Raw genomic sequence first — 25,061 nt, forward strand, 5'->3', positions numbered from 1 at the left:
ACTCCGCCGAAGGCAGCCAACAAAATACAAACAGAAAGAAGAAAGAAAGGCCAATAACAGACACTTCAAGTACAGAAAAGCAATATGAAACCCATCTTCTTCCTCATCCCCGCCGTCCAAGCAGGCACCGTCATCTGGAACGGAATTTTCAACGAAACGTCCACCGTGGACCAACTCGACGAATGTACCTACTCCTCTTCCTCCGTTTGCATATAGTGAGGCTAATTATAAAAAGGGTCCTGGTCCAATCAAGTCGGCGCCTATCAATGGTACATCCACGGCAGCGAGAAAACAAACCACTACCTCGAGGTATCCCCGGATCTCAAAAATCCAGCGTCCAAGGATGGGAAGGGTATTCGCATGACAATTGTACTTCCATTCTCCTCCCCATTCCGCATCTCCGTGGAAATCAAAACAGCACTAACATGTCAATCTAGGACGAAACCGCCTCCTGGAATGGCCAAACAATGATGCGAACCGAGCTCATCCCCCAGACCACATCCGACCTGGGATCCGGCACGCTCTTCTACCACTTCTCGCTGCAGACGCGCGAGAAGAATCCACCAAATGCAAAGATTGAGCATCAAATTGCGTTTTTCGAGGTACCCATCTCCATCCATACCTACCAGTATCAAACATAGCACACCAATACCAATCAGTAGAGAACATGCTACTAATCAATGGAATAGAGCCACTTCACCGAACTCCAATTCGGCGGCAGCGAGCCCACCCTCCGCTGGATGGCCGGCGGCAAGTCCCACTGGGATACGGATCTCAAGGCCGGGGTGTGGTACAACTTCGCATACGAGATCGACTTCTCTGGGCAGACGGTCGCGCTGTGGGCGTCAGAGGGGGCGAAGCCGTTGGCGCGCGTGGGCGACGATGCCGTCTCCGCGGCTACGGAGACCAATTCCCAGGATTGGCACGTTGGGGAATTGAGGTTGGATAATGGGGCTGCAGGGGGCGGGGTTGAGGATTGGTTTTGGTCCGGGGTTTATGTTGAGAGTGGGGAGATAACCAAGGAGGTGTAGATTCTCTTCTCTCTCCCTCCTCATTTTACAATCACCACGTGCTATGCAGTTTCAATTATATGTGTTTGAACTATGTTAAATTTGTTTATTCCGTCATAAATTATAGTCGTGATGTATTATAAACAATTACCGCACGCAGTACCCGCCGTCAATGCAGATATCGGCGCCCGTCGTATAGGTACTGGCATCGCTAACCAGGTACACATACGCACCCTTCAGCTCCTTCGCATCACCACTGCGACCCATAGGGATCATACTGTTCCACAGATCCTGGGTCTTCTGATCCACAAAGTCACTCAGCCCCGTATCAATATAACCCGGCGAGATAGAGTTGACACGAGCAAAGTCACGCCACTCGTTCGCCAACGAGCGCGCCATATGGATACACCCGGCCTTAGCAACATTGTAGCTCGTCTGCTCCTGCGGGAAGTTCACAATATGCCCGGACATCGAAGCCGTGATGACCAGCGACCCAGTCCCGCGCTTCTTAAAGTGCGGGCCGACCGCCTTGGCGCAGTGGAAAGTGCCCGTCAGATCGGTCTGAATGACCTCCATCCAGTCCTCGACGGAACCGTCGAGGATGCCCGAGTTGGCGGTCTTGCCGGCGTTGGCGATGAAGGCGTCGATCTGGCCGAACTCCTTGATGACGTCATCGACGAGTTTCTGCACGCTGTCGAAGTTGCCCACGTCGCACTTGTAGGCCTTGGCCTTGACGCCGAAATCTTTGCTGATGTCTGCTGCGTTCTTCTCGCCGCCTTGCGGGCGCGAGGCGTAGGTGAGGGCGACGTTGGCGCCGACTTCGGCGCAGCCCCGGGCGGCTTCGATGCCCATGCCGCGGGGGCCGGAGGCGCCTGTGATGACGACTGTCTTGCCTTTTAGGCTGAAGAGGTCGAGGAGGTTGTTCTGAGGGGGGATTCCTTGAGGCATGTTGGTGGATTGGTTGGTTGGATGATTGAGGAGAGGGAAATTCGAGAGCGGATGGTGCTCTGGAGTTGTAATTGAGAAAGGTTGGTAAGAGTAGGTCTTCGATGAGAGGAGAAGTTGGTGAGGTTATTGAGTTACTGAGTGACAAAAAAAGGACGAGTCGTGCATTCATATAGGACAGCTTCCGGTGACACCGGCCGTGATGATCTCATGGTGAGTCAGCCTATGATATCATCTACGCATGATTCTTGTTGGTGGTGATGAATCTCTCCCTGTTTGGCGGGGTTCCTTGTCAGGTCCCGCATCATGTCTTGTTGGCCGCGACCCATAGGGAATTCTGGGCACAGTCGAGATCGATGACGACATGACCCTTGGGTGCAGCACTGCAGACCCAGGCACCATACTGTGGTTTCCTGAAATGTAGAGTAGATAGAATCCAGCCGGTGCAGCTGTTGTATCACCCGACATACCCCTATACTTCGAATCGAAATTCAATTGAAATGGCCACGAGGGTAGTGAGCAGCGAGCTTCAGCCCAGCGGCTCGCATGGCCTGACCAGAGTGCACACCAACGAATTCAATGATTCATTCCTAGGACGGTATGTTGTAGCGCCGATCACTCTGCCGATCACTACCCCGCCGATCATAGGAACTAACGCCATAAAGTGTCAAAGCCTTCTTCCACCGCGATGCCCACGTCGGCCAAGTCAGCTACAATGAGCTGCGCGATCGTCAGGATCTAGAAGTACATACCTGGCGCGGACCAGACGACCCCGATAACCCGTTCAACTGGGGCAGCGGGTACAAGTGGACGCTGACGATCACGATATGTATAATGTATGTGCGATGGGTGGGTTCTTTGATGACGAAAGGCTAAAGCTCGTACCACTTGCAGCTCCATTCTCACCGGTATCCCGGCCGGTTCGTATGGCGCGGGAAATGAATACATGGCGCAGCGCTTCCACGTCCAAAATGTGCCATTTCCCAATCTGGCGTGGGCCACGGCATCATGGAACATGGGCGCCGCGTTCTGGCCGCTGATCTTCGTGCCGTTGACCGAGTCGTCGGGTCGCATGCCGGGGTACTTCGTGGCGTACTTTATCCTCGTGGTGTCTCTTTTCCCGTCCGCGTTCGCGCAGAACTTTGCGACGCTAGTCGTGACGCGGTTCTTCGGCGGTGGTGCGTCGTCCGTGGCGATCAACATCGTCGGAGGCAGTATTAGCGATGTCTGGCGTGGGGAGAGGGCGCGTAGTATTCCCATGTCGTTGTTCGGACTGACCAGTGTCATCGGCATCGCGTTGGGTCCGTTCGTCGGGTCCGCCATCCAGGCAATCCACAAGGAAAGCCCATGGCGCTGGATCTTCTACATCCAGATCATCTACAACGCAGCGCTAATCCCGGTGTTCTGGCTTCTGCTAAAGGAGACGCGAGAGGACGTCATCCTGTCGAAACGGGCCAAGAAGATCCGCCAGGAAACAGGACGGCCGGTATACGCGCGCGCTGAAATCAACCACCAGAGCGTATTGAAGCTCCTCCAAGTATCATTTGAGCGGCCCACACGCATGCTCCTGACAGAGCCCGTGGTCGCTTTCTTCACGCTGTGGATCAGCTTCGCCTGGGGTATTCTCTTCCTGTTCTTTTCGAGCGTGGTGCAGACCTTCAGCCACAATTACGGGATGAACACGCTGCAGACGGGGATGATCCAGCTCGCGATCTCGGTGGGTGCCCTGATCGGCACGTTGATCAACCCACTGCAAGACTGGATCTACCTCCGAACAGCGAGTCGCAATCCTGAAAAACCCGGCCATCCGATCCCCGAAGCCCGACTGTACACCTCTATCCCAGGGAGTCTGCTGTTCACGGGAGGACTGTTCTGGTATGGCTGGTCGAGTTTCCCACATGTTCCCTGGATTGTGCCGACTATGGGGATCGCTGCCACGGGTCTAGGAATCTATTCCATCTATATGGCGGTCGTCAACTACTTAACGGACTCGTACGAGAAGTACGCCGCATCGGCGTTGTCGGCCGCCTCGCTGGGCCGTAACACGTTCGGCGCCTTCCTGCCGCTGGCATCCTATCAGCTGTTCGAAAATCTCGGGTATGGCTGGGCTGGGTCACTGCTGGGATTTATCGGCGCGGCACTGTCGGTGGTGCCTATCGTGCTGGTGATCAAGGGGCCGGCCATCCGGGCGCGAAGCCCGTTCATGCGTGAAGCCACCTTTGCAGACCCGGACAGCGATAAAGAGGATTTGCGAGAGAAGGAGGGCGCTATTGATGGTGCGAATCAAAGTTTGGGACCTGGTGCGACGAACAGGTTTAGCAATGCATCTACTACGGATGAGGGAGCTAACCGAGTGAGCAATGAGGTTGCTCATGGCCCACATACCATGCAGGATGTTGTGTGAGGGAAGACAGAAGTATGGAGATGAACAGAAGAGACGACTAGAGGTCGGAATGAGCAACGAAGACAGAGAGGGAATGTCAAATTGAAGATAAATTGGAGGAAGAGTCTTAACATATGGATGATTACTAACTGCACCTGATGCTATGCTATGCTATGCTATGCTATACCATGACAAGTGCCCGATGGTACGACTTGGTTGTCTTATGTACATAAAAGTTCCAACTCTTTAAAGTACTGTCAAATAAGGATAGAATAACAAGATTGAAAGACAAGAATAGCAAAGATAAAAATGAAGATCAACACGAGTAAGGTAGAGGAGAGACAAGAAACAACGAGGAAACAACTAGAATGAAAGGGAAGATGCCTCTCAGAAACAGAGGATTGAAGATATCATCATCGAGGCGTGCACAAAGGAAGACACCCATACCAACACCCCACCTAGGGTATCTTCCCCCTCAGAGTCAGCTCAGTCTGATAGACCAGATATGCTGCTCATCATCAGGAAAAATGAGACTAAACATTGACCGTTAGCCAACTTCAGGGCCTGACAAGAAGTGGGCCGTAGCGCTCCTGCATCTTGTCGGACACTACACAACCCCACACCAACCACGGTCGCTCAGCGTACGAAAGAAGACTGGAGGCAATGCAGTATCCGGCCCTGCAGCCAGCCCCTCCTCTCTGAAAGTCTCGGGAGAATTTGAATCACCATTGGGGAAGACACGGTCAATGAACTGAGAAAAGAACACAGAAAACAGCGATATAGTCACGGGTATATGCGTTTATGTGAAGTGTCATGGAACGTACCTAGAGGGTCCAAACGAAAGTCGATATGGAGGCCAAACCATCTCAGTCATCGTCGGATTGTCCCCCAGGATTTTGCAACCGCCTCAGAAATATCGAAGATTTGACAGCGTGGCCCAGAACGGACCGTGAATCGCTGTCGGTTATCGACGACTACCTCTCCATGTCCTGGAAGAGGAGTCTTCATCATGGGGAACACTCAAGCCGATGAGAAGAGTATTGTAAACGGGGGAATGTTTGCAAAGGGGTTTGAAATGGGATAACTAGAAGGCTATGGGGAGGAAAGAAGAGAAGAAGAAGAAGAGGAGAGAGGGGAGGAGGAGGTATTTAAACCTAGGAAGGGGGGCGTGATCTAAAGGGTGGACGACCCAAATAGGAACTTAATTGCAGTGAATGACAGAAGGATAATTTGATCGATTCTGTCATTTGATCCCAGTGATTTGATCCCAGTGATCTTGTTGATCCTAATCCAACATGGTAAAGGGTCTGTGATCTTGGAGATGACACAAGAGACCAGTGAATGATTCTGCAGTCCAAACTCTGTCATGGCCACCTAATTTGATGTCACTGCTAGTCCCAGTGGCTACCACCACCTGTCAGGGAGGATTCAACATGTAGTCTACTATGGTGGATATTGGAGACATCAAGTGGAATATCAACCCGACAGTGAGGGAGATGCTGCCAGCCCTAATCATCACGTGATATCACATTGTATGCAGCGATGATGCCTTTCCAGACACTCAGGCTACATAATCAAAGGTATTTTCTTTAAAATCAATATTAAATTGGTTGACAATAAATAGGCTAGAAAGCACATCATCACGAATGTTGAATTAGAGGTCGTGGACGGGTCTCTACACACCCTGATATTTGGTGCTCACCCTTTCATAGCCTATGTACAGGCAAGCGGATTACGAAAAGTTATCTCCTGATTTATTGACCAAAAGCCTTCGAATATACTAGCGTTTCTATTCCAATCTTGCAGCTCTAATAATTGAACACTCGTTTATTATAATACCTTTCCACTTATCCTTGTTCCTCCACTTCGGCCCAGCAAGAGAACCCGTAAGTCATTGGGGGTCCGATCATCATGGAGGAAATGTGTAGTTGGAAACTAACAATATCAATCTATAAGGCTTTGACCACGGACTAAACGGCCTTTTCCTCCTTTCCTGGAAGTGCTGATAGCTGTGGTATCGATTGATCAACTCCATCACCAATGCTCGGTGGAGCGGCCTCATGGACATCCGGCTGCAATAGCGGAATCGCTTATATGATTTGACGTATGATCTGCAGACGACGGACCAAGCTATTGGCAGTCCTTGAGAAAGGATATTATTTGACGGAGGAAATCACAACTGGCCCGCATTTTCCTGCGATCGATCGATTGAGATTTCTTATCCCATGCAGTCGAGTTCGGTCAGGTTCAATGATGCAGTTGCGGATCCCATGGTCGACGTGGATTCGATTTGCCATAATGGATCACCCGACGACCGTTCGATGCCAACGAGTCATTTAGACTACGAAAACGGCCCCTTTGGAAAGACACGCCAGAGGGCGTGATGAGGAGTCCAATTGGGAAAGAGGGAATACATCCGAGTCTATCCCCCACGGAGTCTAGAGCTGAAGAATCCAGGAATGATGTGGTCATTCTATACGTTTCTATCTCATGGGTCTCGTAGGTCGCGGTCGGACATTCACCACCGATGACCAGTACACAAGGAAAGTACCGTTGATATATACATATGAATCTATACGAATGGCGCTAAGAGCGCGCCAGCAAACCTTCCGCTTCCTCGGTGGCGTCTCCACTTTCGGGCGCCTTGCCGGCCTGCGATCCTGTCAATCGCTCGGCCATCTCGAGAGCCTCGCGCCGACCTTTGTCGGCGTTGCCCATCCAAATCAATGGAATGGGCATGACGATCAGAATCGCGATGACGAAAAACCCCGATCGCACCTGGCCCGTCGCGTCGACGAGCATCCCCACGATCGCGGGTCCAATAAAGGAACTCCCCTTGTCCGTGGCGGCGTACAGGGCATAAAACGCCGCCTCGCTGCCCGGTGGGATCAACAAGCCGAAGTACGACCGGCAGTACGACGACAGCCCGCCGCCTACAATCCCATGCACGATCGCGAGGGGGTAGATTTCCCACGGCTGCTGCAGCCCAATCACACCCCACCGCTTGAAAAGCGGGATATAAGCCAGCATTCCGTACAGCGGAATGACCTCGAACAACGCGATGCAGAGCATGATAGTCTGGTTGGATTTGAGGCCAAAACGGCGGGACACCACGGGCCACAGGAACGCTCCCGCCATGCCGGATAGCGTGGCGGTGATGGACAAAAGCCCCACCAGGGTCGTGCTCAATTTTAGCTCCGTCCGCGCGAACAGGATCGCCGTGCCGGAAACGGTTGCCAAAGCGTCTGAGAGCATGAACCATGCCACCAGAAACATTAACACCTCGCGCAGCTTCACGGCTACCTTGACGGTCTTCCACAGTGACCGCCAGGCGAAGCCCATCAGTCGCAACCAGACGCGCCACCGGCTTCCGCCACGCGACGTGTCCAGGGGCGGGCCCGGCCGCGTGCGCAACCAGCGACGGCTCACCATCGTGAACGAAAACCACCAAATTCCCACCAGGAGCAGAACGAGTCGCATCGGAAGGGTGCCCGAATATTTCGAGATGGACGTCTTGGACAGTGTCACAAGCAATAGAATGCCTAGTATTTGGACCAACACAGCGGCGCAATAGCCTAGTCCCACGCCTTTGGACGAGATCTTGGTCGATAGCTGCATCTCCGGCGTCATTCGCCCAGGGGGTGGGGAGCCCAGCCCTAATCCGGCTGCTGGAAGTGGGGCGGACTCGGCAGCGCCATCATCGAAGGAATCCCGATCGCCCCCATCGGGGTCGAGGTCATGTAGTTCCTCCGAGTCCTGCTCCTTCGACACGCTCTGGACGGACGAATCATGCGCGACTAGTACAGGGAGGTACGAGTTGAGCACCACGAAAGACGACCCCAAGCAAGTCACACCCACAACAACTAGAACAGCGGCGAGCGCAAACACCGGGGGCGCCATGAAGACAAACAGCATACTCGTGATGGACCCGACCACCCCGAAGGTGACCAGGAGCATTTTCCGGTTACTTTCTGTGGAGGGAGGAAAATATCGTCAATATTGACGGCCGACCGGCATTCCAGGCGGTGGTAGAGCATACCGTAGTCCGCGAGTGCGCTGAACGAGATCAAAGTGAGGGCCTGGACCAGGACCGCGAGGGAGAACGTGTACATGGCGAAACTGGCCGTATTGATCCGCAGGCCCAGGAATCCGACCACACACTGCTCATCACTCGTGCCATCCCGTCGCAGCATGGCCGGGGCGCTTCCCTTTCCGTCCGAGGGCGAGCCCGGGCCGACACAGGGCAGAAGGCTCGACTGCAAAGTGCCGCTCTCCCGGGCCAATTGTTCCAGGGTGATGGGGAGGAACGATCCTAGTGGACCATGAATGTCAAAATCAAATTCCAATCTAGTACAGCATGTCGCGTGGACCTACCAACGCCGCAGACCGCGAACACTTCGGCCGCGATCCCATAAGCGTACCATCCGAGAATCTCGCGCCGGCTCGTCGGCGTGGTATCTTCACCGGGGTAACGAGGAGGCCGCTGACGGGCGTCCTCGGGTTGCGAGGACAGCGAGGGAGGTGTATAGGCCATGGGGAGGGGCTAGAGAGGGTGAAGGAGAAAAGAAGGAAAGGAGAAGAAGAAGAAGAGAGGGAGAGGAGGAAGATCAAAAAACCGACAGCGTACCATTAACTATGGGATGGGGGGAACCAAGGCAATAAGGCACAATCGGCATCGCACGGATGTACCTCGAGTGGGGCCAGGGCAGTGGAGGCCTCAGGCGGTCCAATCATCTTTGTCATCGGTTGGAGAAGTTATGCCGGGGCCGACGTCATTGGCCAACAGCTCTATGCCGCTTAGGTGAGCTGTGCTGTTCATTAATGGGGATTCGTCAGCTGTTCTAGATCACCTGACAGGCTGACGCGGGCAGTTGGATGCTTGGCATCATTGACGCCCGAGAAATGTACGGTCATCCACAGCGTACAAAATCAAGTATATCTTGGACTTCCGATTGATCAGGCATGCTTTCGACGACGTTAACGAGTACTACAAGTGTAGACCTGCTACTTTTGTTTTGTTGCTGAAATTCACTTTGGTCTACTGTTATGTTTTTGATAGGATGGGCCTCTCTAATCATCTGCATTATATATCTAATCCGCGCTCAGGTTTAGCATAAATTATATAGTCACCATTGTACTCTGGTCGAAGACTCTTTACTAAGATCTTAGTTTATGGTATTTGATACTTAGAGGTCTGAAAAGTTTTACATAGATTTATGAATAATATAGAAAACACATCTTATTCCATATTTAAAACAACGGTTTAATCACAGCATCAATTGCTACATTTGATGCCCGTATCTACCATACTACTATATCATTCTCCTGAATCCCACTGGCAGCTGTCATATGCCGTGAACTAGTTACTCTGAAATAAAACGACCCTTTTCCAATAGAAGAGGGGAACTCTAAAGCAATTTGATTTACCGGACAACTGCAGTGGTGAGAGGGCGAAGTCTTGGTATACAACAACAAGATGGCCGGTTTCGGGCCGGTTCAGGCCTCACTGGTCCATTTATTGTTGTTGTGATTTTCCTTCCCCCCCTCTCTTTCACTTCTTTCTCCTCCTTTATTCTGCCTGGCTTCATTTCTTGACATACGCGTCTTTCTAAACCAAATACACAGCTGGATGCACACTGTGACAATTGTGCTTTGGTGAACTGTCTCCCCGATCATCATCCTCATCATCTTGCCCCAGTTGGGGTCCATCATCATGTTCTTCCTTTTTATCTATCTTCAGTACTTCCTGGGAAGACTGCTGTACCGCATTCGTGGCCATGACAACAGACTGATCGACAAAAGCCTCGCGTTCCTTTATCTCCCGCAGCCGAACATGATTCTGGAGGCGCCCGAGTGCGGGATAAACGGGTCTGCCATGTTGGCCCTGCATACATGCCTTGCGGAAGATGGAATAGGCAGATTCCCAAAACTGTGCTGGTCTTCTCCTCCAGTCGATGTCCCTGTCAAGGAGTACATCCTCCTCTGCGAAGATCCCGACCCTCCAATCCCCTCCATGGTCATCAACCACGGTCTCTTCTACGGCATTCCGCCTTCCACAAATATGGCTCTCCACAGTGATGTTCAGCCGGACGGAGACACCAAGGACAGAATGACCATTTCGGGATGGCGATACGTTCCGAACATCATGAAAAAGCCATACATTGGCCCGGCACCTCCTCTCGGCCATGGCACTCATCGATACGTCTTCACCATTATTGCCCTGTGCGAGGCGCTCGAGTTCAACCACGCCGACCAAGTCAAACAGAAGCAGATCCGGGATTCTATCATGGGAAAGGTAATTGGCTGGGGTCAGTGGACCGGTACCTTCGCTCGTCCGTGGCCATAGATCGCGACGATCGAATTCGTGTTCTCACACTCCGGCTACTGCGATTACAGTGCGGGATACCGGCCTCGATCAAAGGTAACAAAATTTGCTTGGAGGTATCCTCCAAAATATGTAACACTTTAGTCTTCACTTTCTTCTATTGTATTCTTTACACCCTTGCGTGATGACAACGGATCTCTATTCAATTTGAAGCCACCGTCCCTCTTATAACCCATATCTAGACCGGAGTATACTAGGCGACCAAAAACTCGGTATGTGCTCAAGTTACTTGCTCTGTTAGCCCCTCCCAACGCCTGGAAGTCCAATGGACTTACTCGTCTCAACGTCGATCTGCTCCATGAAGATGGCGAACCGGTGGATGGTAGACTCGACGGAAGCCTCACACGCTCGAAGACCTGCCGCTCCCGCCCGTTGAGACTGCCCGGAATCTTTCAAGAGTGATCGGAGAATATCCTGCAGAGCTTGCAGAATTTCCAGAATTTTCACAGAATTACGGCTCAGTAACGTGCGGATCAACATGACAGCCTCGCCCTCGTCTAGCTCCATCTGACCCAGCTGCACCTTGCTTCGCAGACAGATAAATTGCGGCAATGGCTGGTCAAAGGTCAGAACGTTCGGGTCGAATAGCGCGTTTTTGCGAGTGACACCGTACGCGAGACAGACCGCTTCAAACAGAGAGAGACACTGCTCGGCCAGCGCCGGAAGAGTGGGAAATACAGTTTGGGGGCTCTTTCGACAGTTCTTGCACTTGAGCATCACACCACCCTGATTATAGACCCTTTGGACCAGATCGAGGATAGTCCCCATCTCCACCACCCTATGAACGCTGCGAATCTCGGTCATAGTCTGTAACGTGTCCATGGAGCAACGGCAACCACCCTCTCCCTCCATCGTCGCGGGAAAAAAATTCAGCAAGATATGATCGAGTAGTCTACTGGGCAAGGGAGTGTTTGCCTCTTGTTGAAAAACCTCCTGATGCATGGTAGTTGCAGCCATCTCAAGACCAGACCACACCTCCAAGTGCACTTCTGACCGTAATTGCCCAACGACCACCACCACCATTCCGGAAAATGACCAAGTGCCTTTCCAACCAGGACGTCCTCATCGCTAGCCCGAGTCACATGGATGAAAGCCCACGGGTGTTGCGACGACTGCCTCCAATCAGCGTACAATGACCTGTGATGCGACCAAAAAGGCAAACTTCAAAACAGCCTCACATTTTCTTATATTCAGGGCATCCTTTTTTCGCTCTTATCTCCCTATCAGGTCCTGCCATCGTGGAACACGTATGTCTGCAGACCCGCTTTAGGGTCGCACAGCCATCAACACCGGGAACGTCAGTGCCTGGATGCGACCCCGCGATGGAATGAAACTCAATACCTATACACCAAGGGGAGTTGAGGTCTACAGATTCGCCTCTCTTCCCGGAGCCCAGAGGGGGAGCCGAAAACACAAAGCAAGAGGAAAAACAGACCAAGAAAAGCAAGATGAAAGAAAGGAAAAGAAAAGAAAACGGGGGGAAAAAAGTAAATGAGTTTCAATGAAACAAATGGCGTGCGACATCCCGGAGTAGCTACAAGCTATTTTAGTTGCGATTGGTTTTGTTCAAGATCCCCGGTCATAAAGATACATAATCGGCAGTCAACGCTCTTTCATGAACTGAAAATATCATCACATGAACTCATTCACGCAAAACAATATGGCAAATCCCAACCAAAGGTTGACAAAGTCTCTACACATGAACCCACTACCGCCTAGTCAGCATTTTCATCTTCATCATAATGAGCTGCAGTCGCCTGTCCGTCTCCATCATCATAATCAATCTCCCCCGCGACGCAGAAATAGCCAAAAGTTCCTGGGTACAGGAGCGAATTCTCCGCACGATAGCAAGAAGCCCAGACAGTCTAGTATGAAGAACCTGTTTGACAAAGAAGAATTTTTCATCGGACGGCACGCAGAAGCCCCCAACTACCAACGGACAGGAGTCAATGTGAGCTTTGAAGTGAAAGGCCCCGGCTTTGAACCGTCGAGTATCCGTACTGGTAGATATGTCTTGCCGGTAGCTGGTCAAGAGCTGCTCTGAATATTCCGGGAACAGTCCGTCCAACCGACCGCTCTCGACCGAGATAATCGCCTCCAGGGTCGTTATGAGGCTGTCGATACTAACTACCACCACCATGAGAAAGTTGACCCTGGTCTTGGAGCAAACGGCGCATTGGAGAATAGTGTCGGACAATTGTTGTAGGCGTCGCTGGCAGTTCAGGACCGAATCGATCGTTATAGATGGCCCGGTGCGAGAGGCACACATGTTGACGCGCATGAGTTCTCCGATAGTCTGCTCGTGACATTGGCACTGATTCTGCCGTGGAATGGCGTCGAACGGGCCGGCACCATTCATCTCCTCGGACGTGAAACTAGTATACTCCCCCTGTCGCGCGGGTATCTTGCTGTGGCCCAAAACGCCCGTGTAATCCGTCGCCGTGGCCTGTCGCGAAGAGAGGTTCTCCATGGAAGAAGATAAGGACTGTGACCACTCGAACAGATCTCTTTCCATGTTCTCGGGATATACGGATAGAGGGCCATTGGCACCCGGTGGTGGGGCTTCGCTCGGACTCGTAAATCCCGCCTGCGGTGCGTAATAGCCCCCTGACGGCTGACCTTGGGCGTCGGAGGGGGTATCCTGGCAGTTTCGGACTGGAGTGGCTAGGTCTTTCAGTCCGGCCGAGAATGTGGCAAATGTGATATCCAGCTTCGGACTACTGACGCCAAAGGTGTCAAGGAGGCTGGGTTCTTGAGTCGAGTCGGGTATCGGATGGGGTGCAAAGTCTTGCAACCACGTATCGGAAGAGAAATCAATAGGCTCGGGAACTGAATAGCGTTTGCCAACGCGTGATCTTAGCGAGGGGCTTTGGAATAGACAAAAAGGAACGAAGAAGAAAAAGAAGGGAAAGAAAAAGAAGGAAACCGACGAACCTACAAAAGAGGGCTCTCTATCACCATCTATCAAGGACTGTTGCAAGCCAGCATCATCCCCGGATAAGGTCCCAAAAACCCCATCGTCGAAGGGAATCTTATCAAAAGTAATGCTAGCACCATCGTCCAAGAAAGAATCCTCGCTCAGCTTCTCTTGAGACTGCTCCTCCTTCACTTTCTTTTTCTTGGGGTACCTGATTCTCTTGACGGGCTGATGTCTGCCACATTCACCAGGGTGCTGGTCCATGAGATTCTGCAAGCCGTCTCTTTTCTTCGCTGGTCTTCCTAGTCGGCGAGACATGCTGTAAACACACTCGAAATTGTTCTTCTGGCACCTGCGGCACGAGGGCTTATCATGGCTACAGCGGATTTTAGCCTGCTGGCAAGCATTACAAGTCGAGCGCCTTTTAACACTTTTCGTCTGGAGGTCGGGGGACAGCTTGGCGACTCTGTCTCGGTTCATTGTGAGCTCCGTCACTAGGTGATATCAGTGGAGAGGGTCCTGGCGGAGCGGTGCGTGCTGTCTCCACAACGGCGATAGATTTGTATTTGAGCATTCTACAAGGAACCCCCAATAGCCCATATACCACAGGGGAAAGTATCCCATGAGGGATTGTGACAAAATTCTATTCCACTACGACCTTGATGCACCCTCAACCACAATCAACACGAGCATGCTTTTTTGGGGAGGGCGGCAGCCGAGGTTATACATGGTTGTCCGGTCGTCGGGTTACATGGGGGTTTTTTTCGTTTCACAGGCAGTTGCTGGCCAGTTCGCAGCAAAAGGCGTTATGTCTAGATCTGGTCGTGATGAACCGGTAACTGTCGCAGCCTGGATGCATCGAGCCCCTCATACCGGCCATAGTTGGGAGCTGTACGACGCGCGAAAGTAACGGGGAGCTAGGTACTAGCTGGTGGGGTTTTTCCTTCGCTGGATACGGATGGCGGCAGCAGAGTCCACGGAGATGAATGAACGAAATTAGCAACAGAGGCGATTCTGGTATGTGTTTACGTTGGCCGTTATGTGATCTACATCTACGCCTATCCAATCCGAGGACAAAGACAGGAAAACATCAACCGAACACGAGATTAAATAAAAAGAAAAGAACCGACTCTCGACCAATGCTGCAGGCTGCTTCCCTACGGGGATGAGTTCTAGTTCCTTGTCCCTGCAGGGACCTAGAACCCCATCACATCGTCCGTGCAACATGACACCCAACCAGAGGCCCCAATCGTTCCTCTTTCATCCTCTCCAATGAACGGGTGGAGGTAGCAGTCTCACATGGGGCGGGTCTCAGCCACGTTGTCGTTGGACTCGTCAGAGGGGGGGACCGGGTTCCCGTTGCCGTCGCTGTCACCGTCGCCGTGGGCGTCCCGGACACGGGCTCGTCCCTCTCGACGAAGAAATAGCTCGCCGCCACGGGTGCGTCCAGACCCGCCACTTCGACAAATTGGCGCACATCGAACCCGACTCTTGCCTCGAGGGTAGGCGGAAAGATATGCGCAAAGCACTTGGGGAAGACGTACGCCGTGGGCTGTCGGAAGAGCAGATACACGTATCGGTGATGGTTTTGGCCTTGTGGCGGCTGAGGCGCAATATATTCAGCACCCGATGTCCTGTTGACGAGCACACCACCTTGCGGTGGTAATTGGAGCACAGTCCCCGGAGCAAGATATCGATCCGGGCCGGGCTCCGCGATCGGGGATGCTTCCATTCCGGGCTGGTACCAGTGCAGTACGACGGTGGAGAGAGAGCCATAGATGACGTCAAGGTCTACGAAGAGCAACAGGTATTTGGACTCGGGGTCCAGGCCGTGCGTGCTAATTATAGGCAATGGGTGGGTTTCTGGGCTGGGTCAGCGGTACAACCAGGAGAGCATGGATGATAAATTGCGATGATCGATACATACTTGACATCAAAAGCGTATCACCCGGGGTCACCCATTGCGTGGAGGGGTATCGAAGCTGTAGGGTGGTGGCTTCCGGGGGGAGAGGCAGAAGGGGAGGGGTGCTGTTTGCTGCGACGAGGTTGAATGGCAGCAGGGTGCACAGGAGAGCGTTGACTATGATTATTGCCAGCATGATGGAAAGTACTTCTTCATTTCCCCCTATGTTTAGTCTTTTTTTCTCTGTGTTGATATCCAAGTCAACGGGTGAACTTCGGCGAAGTCAAAGACAGACCACAGCCCAGTCCTTATAGCATATCTTTATAGTTTTTGTCCAGCCATTCGGTAACCCTGTCAGGGGGAAGAAAGAAAGAAATACTACATCTCTCCAAAGGAAGGCTGCTGATGTGTGTAACGATCGGTCAATCCGACTGTAACGAGATGGAAACGAATGATCCCATAGGGCGATTTTCATAGAAAAGAAAGTATAAAAAGATGCTTTTGTCAGTATACTACCTCGGGATATAGAAAAGGAGAATCCAAAGGCACACGGAGACCCCGACACACTTCATAAAGTAAGTAAGAGTAGTAACGCAGTAAAAGTTCAACGATGATAGTTTACAACCCACCCCAGCCCCTCCTCCACTTCAACCCCCATAGATAGACTGCCCCCAAAAGCGGAAGGACGACAGCAAATATCAGACCCGCGACAGCAGCATACGTGACGCGATGCCCCCAGCGGACGACAAGCGGGTGCACGAGGGCCGTGGCGGCGGCGCCGAGAAAGCAACGTACGAGATTGTTCGCTGCCATGGCGGTGGCTGGGGTGTAGTAGTAGAGGTCTACGAGGAGGATGTTCATGATGTTGTAGGCGGCTGTTATGAAGAAGGAGATGATAAAAAGGAGGAAGAGGATGATGGGGAATGGAGGGTGGAGGGGGAGGAGGAATGCGTAGGTGAGGATTGCGGTTGCTGCGAGGATCTGGTTTTATTATAGTTAATTATTCATGTTTCTCTTGATATCAGAGTCATATTGAGTATGGATATAAAAAGAAGAGGAAGATACAGTCATAGGAGTGCCGATTGATAATCGGACTTTCTCGATGTCGAATTCTCCTTGGAGATTCGAGAGGCTCTTCGTCTTTGGGTTATTGCTGGTGCTGCTGCGGTGATGGTTTTTGGTAGTCTTTGCAGTGGTGCTAGAAGAGATTATATCAGCTCTCGCCTTTGCACGGCGATACTTCCAATCGACGATAAACCCGTTGACCGTCGCGCTGGCGAGAGAACCCACACCAGCAGGAATGAAGCTCAGACCAATAGACATGTCGTCGAGCGCGTAGAGGTCTTTCAGCTGGGCAGGCAGACCGGCTGTGACGGCGTAGTAGCTGGCAAAAACGAGACCGTTGGCGAGGAGCAGAGGACCCGTCGGGAGATGAGTCAGGAGACGTAGAGTCGTGAGGGGGTTGGGGAGGGAGAGCCGTCTCCTTGTCGTTGTAGGAGTAGACACTCCGCCCGATATCGCCTCTTCTTCTCCTCCCTCTCTATGTCGAGAAGCCTGCCATGCAACCAGCACAGACCGGTTCCACCACCTGTCAGGGATGATACTTCCATCACCGACTATAGCCCTGCACGTCTCAGGGAAGAACAACGTAAACGGGATGAGGAACGCCGTGGCTGCGATGGCGAGGAACCAGAAGATCGACTGCCACCCTAGATACTGACTGAGGAGGCCGCCAAGGATCGGACCCAGCGATGGCGCCAGAATGTTGCCTAGCGAGGCGATGCCCATGTATGTGCCGCGTTCTGCAGAGGTGATTATATCCGCGGCGACGGCGGATGCTAGGGCGACGGTTCCGCTGCTACCGCAGCTTTGGACCGCGCGGAGAATGAGCAGCGCGATGTAGCTGTGTTGGAGGGCCAGGGCGATATTGCCGGCAATGTAGATGAGGAAGCAGAGGAGGTATGCTGGCCGACGGCCTGTTTGGTCGGCGAGGGAGCCGGTTAGGGTTGGGGCTAGGGCTTGACATATCTGGTGGTTTCCATAAGTCAGGGAATATTTCCAAAAGTAGTCGGTTGTTTGGGGAATCTGTAAAATGCTATTGGGCATGGAGAATCTGTCAAACTATTGATATACCATGTACGTCGTGATGGTCAGGTTGACCTGCGAAATGGAGACATGGAGATCAGCGGCGATAGAGTTGAGGGCGGGATAGTAGATGTTGGCGGAGAAGGGCGAGAAGGTGGATGCCAGAGCGGCTGTGAGAATAATGAGGCGCTTTTGGGCAATCGTGAAGGTGGAATAGGGTGGTTTGGATGGGGGAAGAAGGGGAGTAGTTTCTGTTGTTGGGGATGGGGGCATGGTGGATGTCTATACGATGTTGAGGCTATACAGAAACAAGACGGGGATGGACGGCCACTCCTATCCAGAATGCACGCTTATGAAGGGCTTGCCACTGCTACAAGCCTAACTTAGCACTTCCATCCTATGCGATACACCATGTGGCACCGTCCGGTCCCTCATGTCCCATGCTCAAGCCATCTACAACCGGGGAAGGACCTTCTCCCCGGTATCCCCCGTGTAAAGATGCAACGGTCGAAACAACTTGCCGCGTGTCACTGCCACTCCGTCAGAAAGCGCCGATATCTCGCCGAGGCTTTGACAGAAACTCACGCATATACTCCCGCCAATGGGCCATGATGCCCATAATACGCTGTGCCAGCATAGCAGCCGGTATGATTTCAGGCTCAAAGCCCCTGTCCACCATTAGTAGGAGAGCATGACGACGGGAAGAACAACCCACATCCCAGTAAACACAAAGTTCCCGTATAAATCCGCATTAGGATACAATCCCCGGGTCAGGAAGTACTCATCCTGAGAGGCTACCCGCTCGATTCGCTCGGCGATTTCCAGCAGCGGGTTTGAAGACGGATCTAGGTCCTGCAGGATGGAATGAATAGGCCGCACTCGCGGATCAAGACCCTTGTAGGACCGATGCCCGTACCCGAAGAGCTTTCTTTTGCCCTGCTTCACCTCTTCGATAAACGTTGGGACCTGGTCTGGGGACTTGATCTCACGGAGAGCGCGCTGGGCGGCCTCAGTGGCCCCGAAATGGAGGGGACCGTAGGCGGATGCTACGGCCGTCATTAAGCACGATAGGGGATCTGTCAGGGATGACGCCGTGACCAGGGCAGAGAAAACTGTGAGTGCCATGCCGTGATCGGCGTTGAGCATCGCAAAGCGTCGGAAGCAGGAGACATGGGTAGGGCTTGGACGGCACGTGGATGGATCGACCATGCCGGCCATGGCGAACAGGTTCTCACAGTAGCTTCTGTCCGCAGACGGTGGCTCGAATGGAACTCCCTTGCGATGACTGCTGACTAGGCCAAAGACCACGGTGTATTGTGCAACCGTCCGAATGATGGCACGGTCCACGTTCTCTGGATTTCCCTGGTATAGGTTTGCGTCGGTGGATGCGGGAATCGTTTCTGGCATGGCGGCGAGACAGGCAGCGAGGCCTGCCAGTATTAGAGCCAAGGGAGGGGCAGTTTTCCTGTCTCTCTTAGTAAATGGAGGTACAGACTCAAACTCAAATCAATTCACTGTACGGAAAGCTTTCTACGGTCCTTTGCACCGTAGACGGCACAGATCGCATTTGTTGCGCCAGTTCACGACGAAGGCCTTCGCGGGCTGTCCGAGTGGGATACGTCCCCCACACGAGGAGATGGAGCATGTCCTCAAAGTCGCTGTGCCACAACTGTTCCAGGCTGTATCCTCGAAAGAGCAGCTTTCCCCGATCGTGGTCTCTGCGGCAGTTAGCTAGCCCCGGAAACCGTGGAATACGCCATACGAGAAACTGATCGCTGTCTCAACAACGGTCGTATTCTGCAGTCCTGGATCGTGGACACGGAGCCCACCAGCGACATGGTCGGCCCTGTCAGCTCCATCTTTGGGCCCTCGAATCCTCTTGAGATCTAACGCCGAGACGGCATTTCTTTTGATTGGAATCTGGTATTTTGCGCTGGTACGCGAGTCCACGATATGAAGGGTGCCGGACGACATTGTTACTAGCAAATTCATTCGAATCGCTTCAAAAACCAGATATATATGATAATAGTGTTGGTGTAGAATATAGGTCAGCGACCTTATATCTCTTCTGGCCAATTAATCACCCGGACGGTGACATTGCACAGAACTGCTCTCAATGTACTGAACCCGAGTAACCAAGGGGCTGTAAAAGATGAAACTTACGACGATTGGGCATATATACTTCTGTTTCGCCGTGAAACAGTTTCCAGGAACTGTCTTTGAAAATTTCCTAACACAATAAATGATATCCCATACTGGTCGTACATGCTGGATCGCGTTAGACGCCAAAAATATTACCTAGGCCACGATACACGAAGAGCTATTCGTAGATTGTATACAAGGTCAACCCAATTTATTATAAATATCATTAGAGACATTGAATCCAGTTTCTGGTCGTGTCATAGCGGTCAATCATGATAATTCTCCCATACATCCATCGATCATTTATTCAGGCATATGGTTGAAAGGCTTTGCGAGGTGCTCCTGGCAGAAGGGGAGTTTGCTGACAGTCCAGATTTCGGTATCCTAGTGACCGAAAATCATTAATCAGAATTAAACGGTCCACTATGACAGTGGTATGGGGACATACGGGCTTCAGCTGCTTCTTGATCTCCCAATCCAAAGTACCCGCTTTGATGGCGATGATCTCCGGGGCAGCCTCCGGATCGTGGGCGATAGGCGAACCGCATTCGGAGCAGAAGACGCGGTGCACCTTCTTTCCTGAGGATCCCACACCAGCCCAGCTCTTTATAGGGCCCTTGATGCTCAGCTTATCTTTTGGGACCACGGCGACGAGAGCTATATGGGCAGCATGTTGTGTCAGTCGGCGATCCAATTTTGTCCAATACGCAGCGATCAAACGACCGAATGAAACATACAGTAAGTAGAGCCACTCTGGCGTTGACAGTCATCGCAATGATCGTACGCTGTCAGCGCCGGCTGATCGACGTCAACCGTATAGGTGACAGCTTTACAGAGACAGTGTCCGGACAAAGGCATGTTTAATCCAGTGAGATGGAGACTAGCATCAACTTAAGGACAATGAAGTGGTGTGATTGGTAGGAATGGCAAAAGGAATGCGACCAAGGTGCTCACGAATTGAGGACCTTTGGAAGAACAATCGCCGTGGGCCGCCCATTTATACCCTCCAGGTGGCCTCCGAGCCCCTCCATCCATGTTACTGCAATGTTAGTCGAACCGTGTCAAGCATTCTGTCTTCGGTCGACCATATGGCTGGTAAAAACGCCCGGATGAATCCACCGTATTGGAGATTAATTGGAGAATTTGTCATGGTGTCGCGCAGCGGGGCAGGAAGGAATGAGGGGCACCCCCTCCGATGCGCCGTTGCGTCACGACAGCATCCATCGGGGCCCACATGCGACCATTTGCGATGAGCTCTTTCGTCTTCCCACAGCAGTCAGTATTGAGGCGCACACACTCGGCTCAGGTCGGAATACGCAAGCTGGTGAAGGTGTCAGTGGCTCTCGAAACATTTCTTCCCCCGCTAGAATGTCGAGTCAGTTATTGAAATATTTTTTCCTACCCTTTTCCTACTCGCCTTCTTTGGGTTATTGTTGTTTGGTTCAACTATTGGGATCTGATTGAATTCACCATAACAATTAAGGAAACGACCCCGAGGGGCATTTCTTCTGGTTGCTGGGATTGACACTCTCCACTGTCCTGCGCCCAGCCAAACGAAAAGCTAATTTGTCACGTTGAGCGGTCGGAAACCTTGTCCTGCAGATGAATTTCCAAATACCCCAATGATTTGTCATGGCCTGGATTCACCGGGTATGGGTGGCAGTGATGGGGCTTGTAGGCTTGGTGAAGCATGGGATACTCGCGCAGTGATAGGCAGAAACCCTCAAATACGGCCGATCTGCAGATCTTCTATCACCTTATTCTTTACTATAACAGTGGTCCGAGCTGAGAAGGGATCGTTTAGTGAGACGTAGTGTACCGCCCATTTCAAATGCCACGCCCTATGTGGACACCGGTGGATTTCGTGGGCCTTGGCAATTGGACACGATAAACCCTACAGAGGACAGAGGATCCTGGTGTCAGTGCGTGAAATCCATTGTTCAGGGGATCGATGATAAGCACTTTGGAAGTGCCAGGAACAGAAACAATTCCATCAGATTCCACTTTCGCTTTCAAGAGTGCTAACACCTATAGGGCACTTGTCCTTATCAGCTTGCGGCAGTGTGTCTTTCCTCGGCTCTGACCAATTCGGCAAGATGGGAAGCCCAGGAGAATGGTTTCCGTGCAGGTCACTCTCGCTATAGCTCGTGATCAGGGTATCCTTGCCGGTATCTGGTCTGATCCTATCTTGTTCTCATCGATTCTCATCCCCAACACCATCGCCATGAGAGCGTGAAAAGTTCTTATTGACAAGGCCCCGGCCTGTGTGGACACTCTGTAGTCCTTTCTCTTTGAGGAACATCATCAGCCAGTTGACGGTCGAAGCACCAGCTCGTATAATCAGTTGGAATGATTATCCCAACAAATTCTTAACAACTCCATTCCCGAGAATGGTCATTTGATATCAGTGTGTTCTGTTGGTTTGCTGGGATACATGGAGGACTTAGAATGAGAAAAGAACATGCCAACACCAGAGAAAACAATCAGATCAAGTGATTCAATCTTCATCACTTTCCTCAGGCTCCAAAGCATCCTGCTCCATCCTGACACCCCATGCGGCAATGCTCTTCCTCCTTGATAGGATCTTTCAAGACTTGCAACATCTCCATAACCCTTACTTTGTCAATCCTCACCATTATCATCACAAATGAACACAGATCTTTGCGATTTTTCTGTCTTGTCAGCATGTCTCATCACATACATCTAGATAGTACAGGCGACGCTTGATATTCCCGCACATGGAAAGGTGGTGGCTCTTATTATCAGCGAACGCACTTTCTCTTCGCGCTTCGACGATGCGCATTCAAACCCTAGGTGATATTTTCCTCCTGTGGCATGCCCCAGTCACGGAATACCATTCTCGATGAGACTAAATGTGCAGCCAAAAGGACTAGTAGGGTCCATACTAAATGTTACTTTGGCAGTTACCCAACAGAGAAAAAAGTAGCGACAAACGGGGAAAAGCCGTCAGGCCCGTCGGATCCAGGAATCCGTGAACCAGCTTTGAGTTTGTTGAAGCAGTCAAGCAATAAGACATCTTGTACATGGATGACTTGGCCCGGTAAAACAGCCCAAAGCAGCAGCACCCGATACTGCTTGGATCGTGTGACAGGGCTCATAGAAGACCATCCTGTGATGCTGCGCTTACAGCTACCATCTAGTACAACCTCACCTGTGGGAACAAAGAAAGTTTCGTCAGGAACCAGATGACACGGTAGCATTATCCAATTTGCGGGTGAATTTATGTCTAGTGGCTAGTCTGCTCACCCGATATATGGCAATGAGAACAAGCATATCCAGGATAATCTGCGAGCAAAATGATGCCGAAAAACGCACCGAAAACAACATACCACGATCTTGCTATTCAGGGGTAACGTTCCGCGAATACTTTGGATCACATCACGCGCCATCCATAGAAAAGACACCGTGTCTATATTTAGCGAATTGGGTGAGTTTCTCAATCAAACCTATTATAGATTTCCAAGTTTCCGGGCCGAGTGTCATTAAGGGGTCTTCGCTCTCATAAAGTTCTCTTTAATCGTGTTGTTAGTATCATGGGCACATCTGTCAAACCTCTGAACTCAGAAGAAAGTTTCGTGGGTTATGTAAGTTTGGATTCCTACTGTCAACTTAACGATGCCAGTGGCAGTGAGAATACTAGATCTGTTTGACTGCCATCCCCCTGAAACTGAAAACCTGGCGTTGGCACCATTGCAACACTGGTTTGTTCGCAGGAAGCTGAGTTTCCACCGCGTATTTTTCCTCGGTCTGTGGCAAACTTACAACACCTGTTTTAGCTGATCACAGTACATTATATGCCTCTGGGGTAGTCCCTGTCTCTTGCATCACTTTTGGTCTAGACTTGACTCTTAGAGATGCGTGTTGCTTTTGGTCGATAACCTTGGTTTTTTGGGGGATCGCGACTCGACCAGTTTCTCTAGACACTTATCGTTGGTCAAGTTGACATCGTGGGTTATTTCAGGGGTCTGACATTCTACAACAGTGGAGTAACCTGGGCATATGCATCCGGTATGTGATATCACTATTCAGAAAACCCGGCATGCACTACCACAGTGCTTTCTTGTATGAATTAATATAGGTATGCTGCGCTATAAGTCTAACTACCTTACTCTTACATTGAAAATGTTATATTCTCTAATATAAGTACCACCCGTAACTTGGAGATTGTTGAAAATAGCGTTACCAAGAATCCCATTTATGTTTGAGAGCGAAGAAGCGTCGATATGCTGACCAGAAGAAACACTAAGATAACATCCATCTACTTACTCAGGCTAGACAATCACATGGTTCTTGGTAGACAAGAAGTAATCCGATACCTAGGCTTCCTGGGACAGATGCTAGTAATGTGATGGGGGGAAAGGCGTTCTGGGTGGCTTTGAAAAGTAACATTCAGTTCAAGAATGATGCCAAGCAGCGAAGCTAGTGTGCCCCTAACCATTGGCGGTTTCGCTTATTCTTACCCTACCTTCTCGAATTGCCTGTGCTAGGGCCTAATTCCGATGGCAATGTTATTTGGAGCCATTGTTGTCGGCGGTAAAGCCAATCCTCGGAGTTTACCCACTACTGACATAGTGGAGACATCAAGATGAATGTCTCACTTCCCCGCGAATACTCTGACCTGCCGGCTGATACAACAACACTCACGCTCGGGCCTGCAATGTTCTATTGGTTTTGTTGGTCATAGAATGCTAGCTCTGATATCTAGACATTTCGCATCGACCTTCGTCCCTTCTGCTTTGTGGACGGTTAGGCCGACCCAATGGTTGTCTGAACCTGATCACCACAGCTATGAAAATTGCTCTAAAATGGAAGCATGTCTCACCTTGCGCCATGGAACCTGCATTAGTACCTCATGACTTATCCCAAAATGATGGTCTAGCTGTTACTATTGCGAAGTTAACTTTCTATCTCGACACCACACTCCAGATGTGCGAGCCACAACAATCATACATCCAGCCATCCACCATATACAGGCTAGAAAACTGAGACATGGCAGCCACGCCGACCTAGACACATACAGATCTCCTTTTTACCCTTCGTCAATATTCGGGGACAATCTATCAGTCCGCACGTTGGCTTTGTTCTGGTCTTTGCCAAGGACGCCCGGCCCAAGGAGGATTACGAGGTCAGTATGAGATGGAGTTCGGCCGAGGAAGAATGGGGTAGAGCCCGGGGCCGTGATAACGCAGTCCATGAAATGAGAAATCCGCTTGGCGTGGTGGATTAAATACAGGCCTTTGGGCCTCAATCCAACGATGATACTGGACAGC

The 25,061-nt window shown here is 51.4% G+C and overlaps 9 protein-coding genes across 9 annotated transcripts; 4 read left to right on the plus strand and 5 right to left on the minus strand.

Annotated features, from left to right (window-relative positions):
• The first annotated feature begins 1 nt into the window (after nucleotide 1).
• Nucleotides 2-1,264, plus strand: BDW47DRAFT_20681 (glycoside hydrolase family 131 protein). Its single transcript, XM_024818443.1, has 4 exons — nucleotides 2-184; nucleotides 236-369; nucleotides 438-602; nucleotides 690-1,264. The coding sequence occupies exons 1-4, from the start codon at nucleotides 85-87 to the stop codon at nucleotides 1,029-1,031; spliced, it is 741 nt and encodes a 246-aa protein (XP_024672869.1). The 5' UTR covers nucleotides 2-84; the 3' UTR covers nucleotides 1,032-1,264.
• BDW47DRAFT_104427 (SDR family oxidoreductase) lies at nucleotides 1,062-2,091 on the minus strand. The gene has a single exon (XM_024812321.1). It carries the CDS (start codon nucleotides 1,956-1,958, stop codon nucleotides 1,158-1,160), a length of 801 nt encoding a protein of 266 aa, XP_024672870.1. The 5' UTR covers nucleotides 1,959-2,091; the 3' UTR covers nucleotides 1,062-1,157.
• Nucleotides 2,092-2,410: 319 nt separating this feature from the next.
• BDW47DRAFT_104429 (putative MFS multidrug transporter) lies at nucleotides 2,411-4,641 on the plus strand. The gene is made up of 3 exons (XM_024812322.1): nucleotides 2,411-2,553; nucleotides 2,621-2,791; nucleotides 2,850-4,641. Exons 1-3 carry the CDS (start codon nucleotides 2,456-2,458, stop codon nucleotides 4,357-4,359), a joined length of 1,779 nt encoding a protein of 592 aa, XP_024672871.1. The 5' UTR covers nucleotides 2,411-2,455; the 3' UTR covers nucleotides 4,360-4,641.
• Nucleotides 4,642-6,765: 2,124 nt separating this feature from the next.
• BDW47DRAFT_104432 (MFS transporter) lies at nucleotides 6,766-8,951 on the minus strand. The gene is made up of 3 exons (XM_024812323.1): nucleotides 8,713-8,951; nucleotides 8,378-8,650; nucleotides 6,766-8,309 (listed from the first exon to the last, which is right to left on the minus strand). The coding sequence occupies exons 1-3, from the start codon at nucleotides 8,870-8,872 to the stop codon at nucleotides 6,925-6,927; spliced, it is 1,818 nt and encodes a 605-aa protein (XP_024672872.1). The 5' UTR covers nucleotides 8,873-8,951; the 3' UTR covers nucleotides 6,766-6,924.
• A 1,100-nt stretch (nucleotides 8,952-10,051) lies between these two features.
• On the plus strand, nucleotides 10,052-10,684 carry BDW47DRAFT_125091 (YbhB/YbcL family Raf kinase inhibitor-like protein; the record flags this gene model as incomplete). Its single annotated transcript, XM_024816337.1, has 1 exon — nucleotides 10,052-10,684. The coding sequence occupies one exon, from the start codon at nucleotides 10,052-10,054 to the stop codon at nucleotides 10,682-10,684; it is 633 nt and encodes a 210-aa protein (XP_024672873.1).
• A 1,664-nt stretch (nucleotides 10,685-12,348) lies between these two features.
• Nucleotides 12,349-14,120, minus strand: BDW47DRAFT_131192 (Zn(II)2Cys6 transcription factor domain-containing protein; the record flags this gene model as incomplete). Its single annotated transcript, XM_024817262.1, has 2 exons — nucleotides 12,349-13,552; nucleotides 13,658-14,120. The coding sequence occupies 2 exons, from the start codon at nucleotides 14,118-14,120 to the stop codon at nucleotides 12,432-12,434; spliced, it is 1,584 nt and encodes a 527-aa protein (XP_024672874.1). The 3' UTR covers nucleotides 12,349-12,431.
• A 605-nt stretch (nucleotides 14,121-14,725) lies between these two features.
• BDW47DRAFT_131194 (putative citrate synthase) lies at nucleotides 14,726-19,602 on the minus strand (the record flags this gene model as incomplete). Its single annotated transcript, XM_024817263.1, has 11 exons — nucleotides 14,726-15,508; nucleotides 15,573-15,668; nucleotides 16,196-16,524; nucleotides 16,609-17,026; nucleotides 17,261-17,571; nucleotides 17,677-17,910; nucleotides 18,100-18,158; nucleotides 18,214-18,296; nucleotides 18,344-19,093; nucleotides 19,149-19,346; nucleotides 19,391-19,602. The coding sequence occupies 11 exons, from the start codon at nucleotides 19,600-19,602 to the stop codon at nucleotides 14,848-14,850; spliced, it is 3,351 nt and encodes a 1,116-aa protein (XP_024672875.1). The 3' UTR covers nucleotides 14,726-14,847.
• Nucleotides 19,603-19,896: 294 nt separating this feature from the next.
• On the minus strand, nucleotides 19,897-20,796 carry BDW47DRAFT_20732 (GFA family protein). Its single transcript, XM_024818444.1, has 3 exons — nucleotides 20,508-20,796; nucleotides 20,219-20,427; nucleotides 19,897-20,154 (listed from the first exon to the last, which is right to left on the minus strand). Exons 1-3 carry the CDS (start codon nucleotides 20,626-20,628, stop codon nucleotides 20,074-20,076), a joined length of 411 nt encoding a protein of 136 aa, XP_024672876.1. The 5' UTR covers nucleotides 20,629-20,796; the 3' UTR covers nucleotides 19,897-20,073.
• Nucleotides 20,797-22,286: 1,490 nt separating this feature from the next.
• Nucleotides 22,287-22,578, plus strand: BDW47DRAFT_104437 (uncharacterized protein). Its single transcript, XM_024812324.1, has one exon. The coding sequence runs from the start codon at nucleotides 22,324-22,326 to the stop codon at nucleotides 22,495-22,497; it is 174 nt and encodes a 57-aa protein (XP_024672877.1). The 5' UTR covers nucleotides 22,287-22,323; the 3' UTR covers nucleotides 22,498-22,578.
• The last annotated feature ends 2,483 nt before the right edge of the window (nucleotides 22,579-25,061 follow it).

This window comes from Aspergillus candidus, assembly GCF_002847045.1.
Source record: "Aspergillus candidus strain CBS 102.13 unplaced genomic scaffold BDW47scaffold_17, whole genome shotgun sequence".
NCBI lineage: Eukaryota > Fungi > Ascomycota > Eurotiomycetes > Eurotiales > Aspergillaceae > Aspergillus > Aspergillus candidus.

Coding starts and splice junctions, on each gene's coding strand:
- BDW47DRAFT_104427 (XM_024812321.1), bottom strand. CDS start 1,958: ATGCCTCAAGGAATCCCCCCTCAGAACAACCTCCTCGACCTCTTCAGC.
- BDW47DRAFT_20732 (XM_024818444.1), bottom strand. CDS start 20,628: ATGCCTTTGTCCGGACACTGTCTCTGTAAAGCTGTCACCTATACGGTT. Junction 20,428..20,507: donor CCAGAGTGGCTCTACTTACT/GTATGTTTCATT, acceptor CTGCCCATATAG/CTCTCGTCGCCGTGGTCCCA. Junction 20,155..20,218: donor TCAAGAAGCAGCTGAAGCCC/GTATGTCCCCAT, acceptor TTCGGTCACTAG/GATACCGAAATCTGGACTGT.
- BDW47DRAFT_104429 (XM_024812322.1), top strand. CDS start 2,456: ATGGCCACGAGGGTAGTGAGCAGCGAGCTTCAGCCCAGCGGCTCGCAT. Junction 2,554..2,620: donor AATGATTCATTCCTAGGACG/GTATGTTGTAGC, acceptor AACGCCATAAAG/TGTCAAAGCCTTCTTCCACC. Junction 2,792..2,849: donor ACGATCACGATATGTATAAT/GTATGTGCGATG, acceptor TACCACTTGCAG/CTCCATTCTCACCGGTATCC.
- BDW47DRAFT_20681 (XM_024818443.1), top strand. CDS start 85: ATGAAACCCATCTTCTTCCTCATCCCCGCCGTCCAAGCAGGCACCGTC. Junction 185..235: donor CGTGGACCAACTCGACGAAT/GTACCTACTCCT, acceptor AATTATAAAAAG/GGTCCTGGTCCAATCAAGTC. Junction 603..689: donor ATCAAATTGCGTTTTTCGAG/GTACCCATCTCC, acceptor TCAATGGAATAG/AGCCACTTCACCGAACTCCA.
- BDW47DRAFT_104437 (XM_024812324.1), top strand. CDS start 22,324: ATGCGGCAATGCTCTTCCTCCTTGATAGGATCTTTCAAGACTTGCAAC.
- BDW47DRAFT_104432 (XM_024812323.1), bottom strand. CDS start 8,872: ATGGCCTATACACCTCCCTCGCTGTCCTCGCAACCCGAGGACGCCCGT. Junction 8,651..8,712: donor GTTCGCGGTCTGCGGCGTTG/GTAGGTCCACGC, acceptor ATGGTCCACTAG/GATCGTTCCTCCCCATCACC. Junction 8,310..8,377: donor CAGCGCACTCGCGGACTACG/GTATGCTCTACC, acceptor CTCCCTCCACAG/AAAGTAACCGGAAAATGCTC.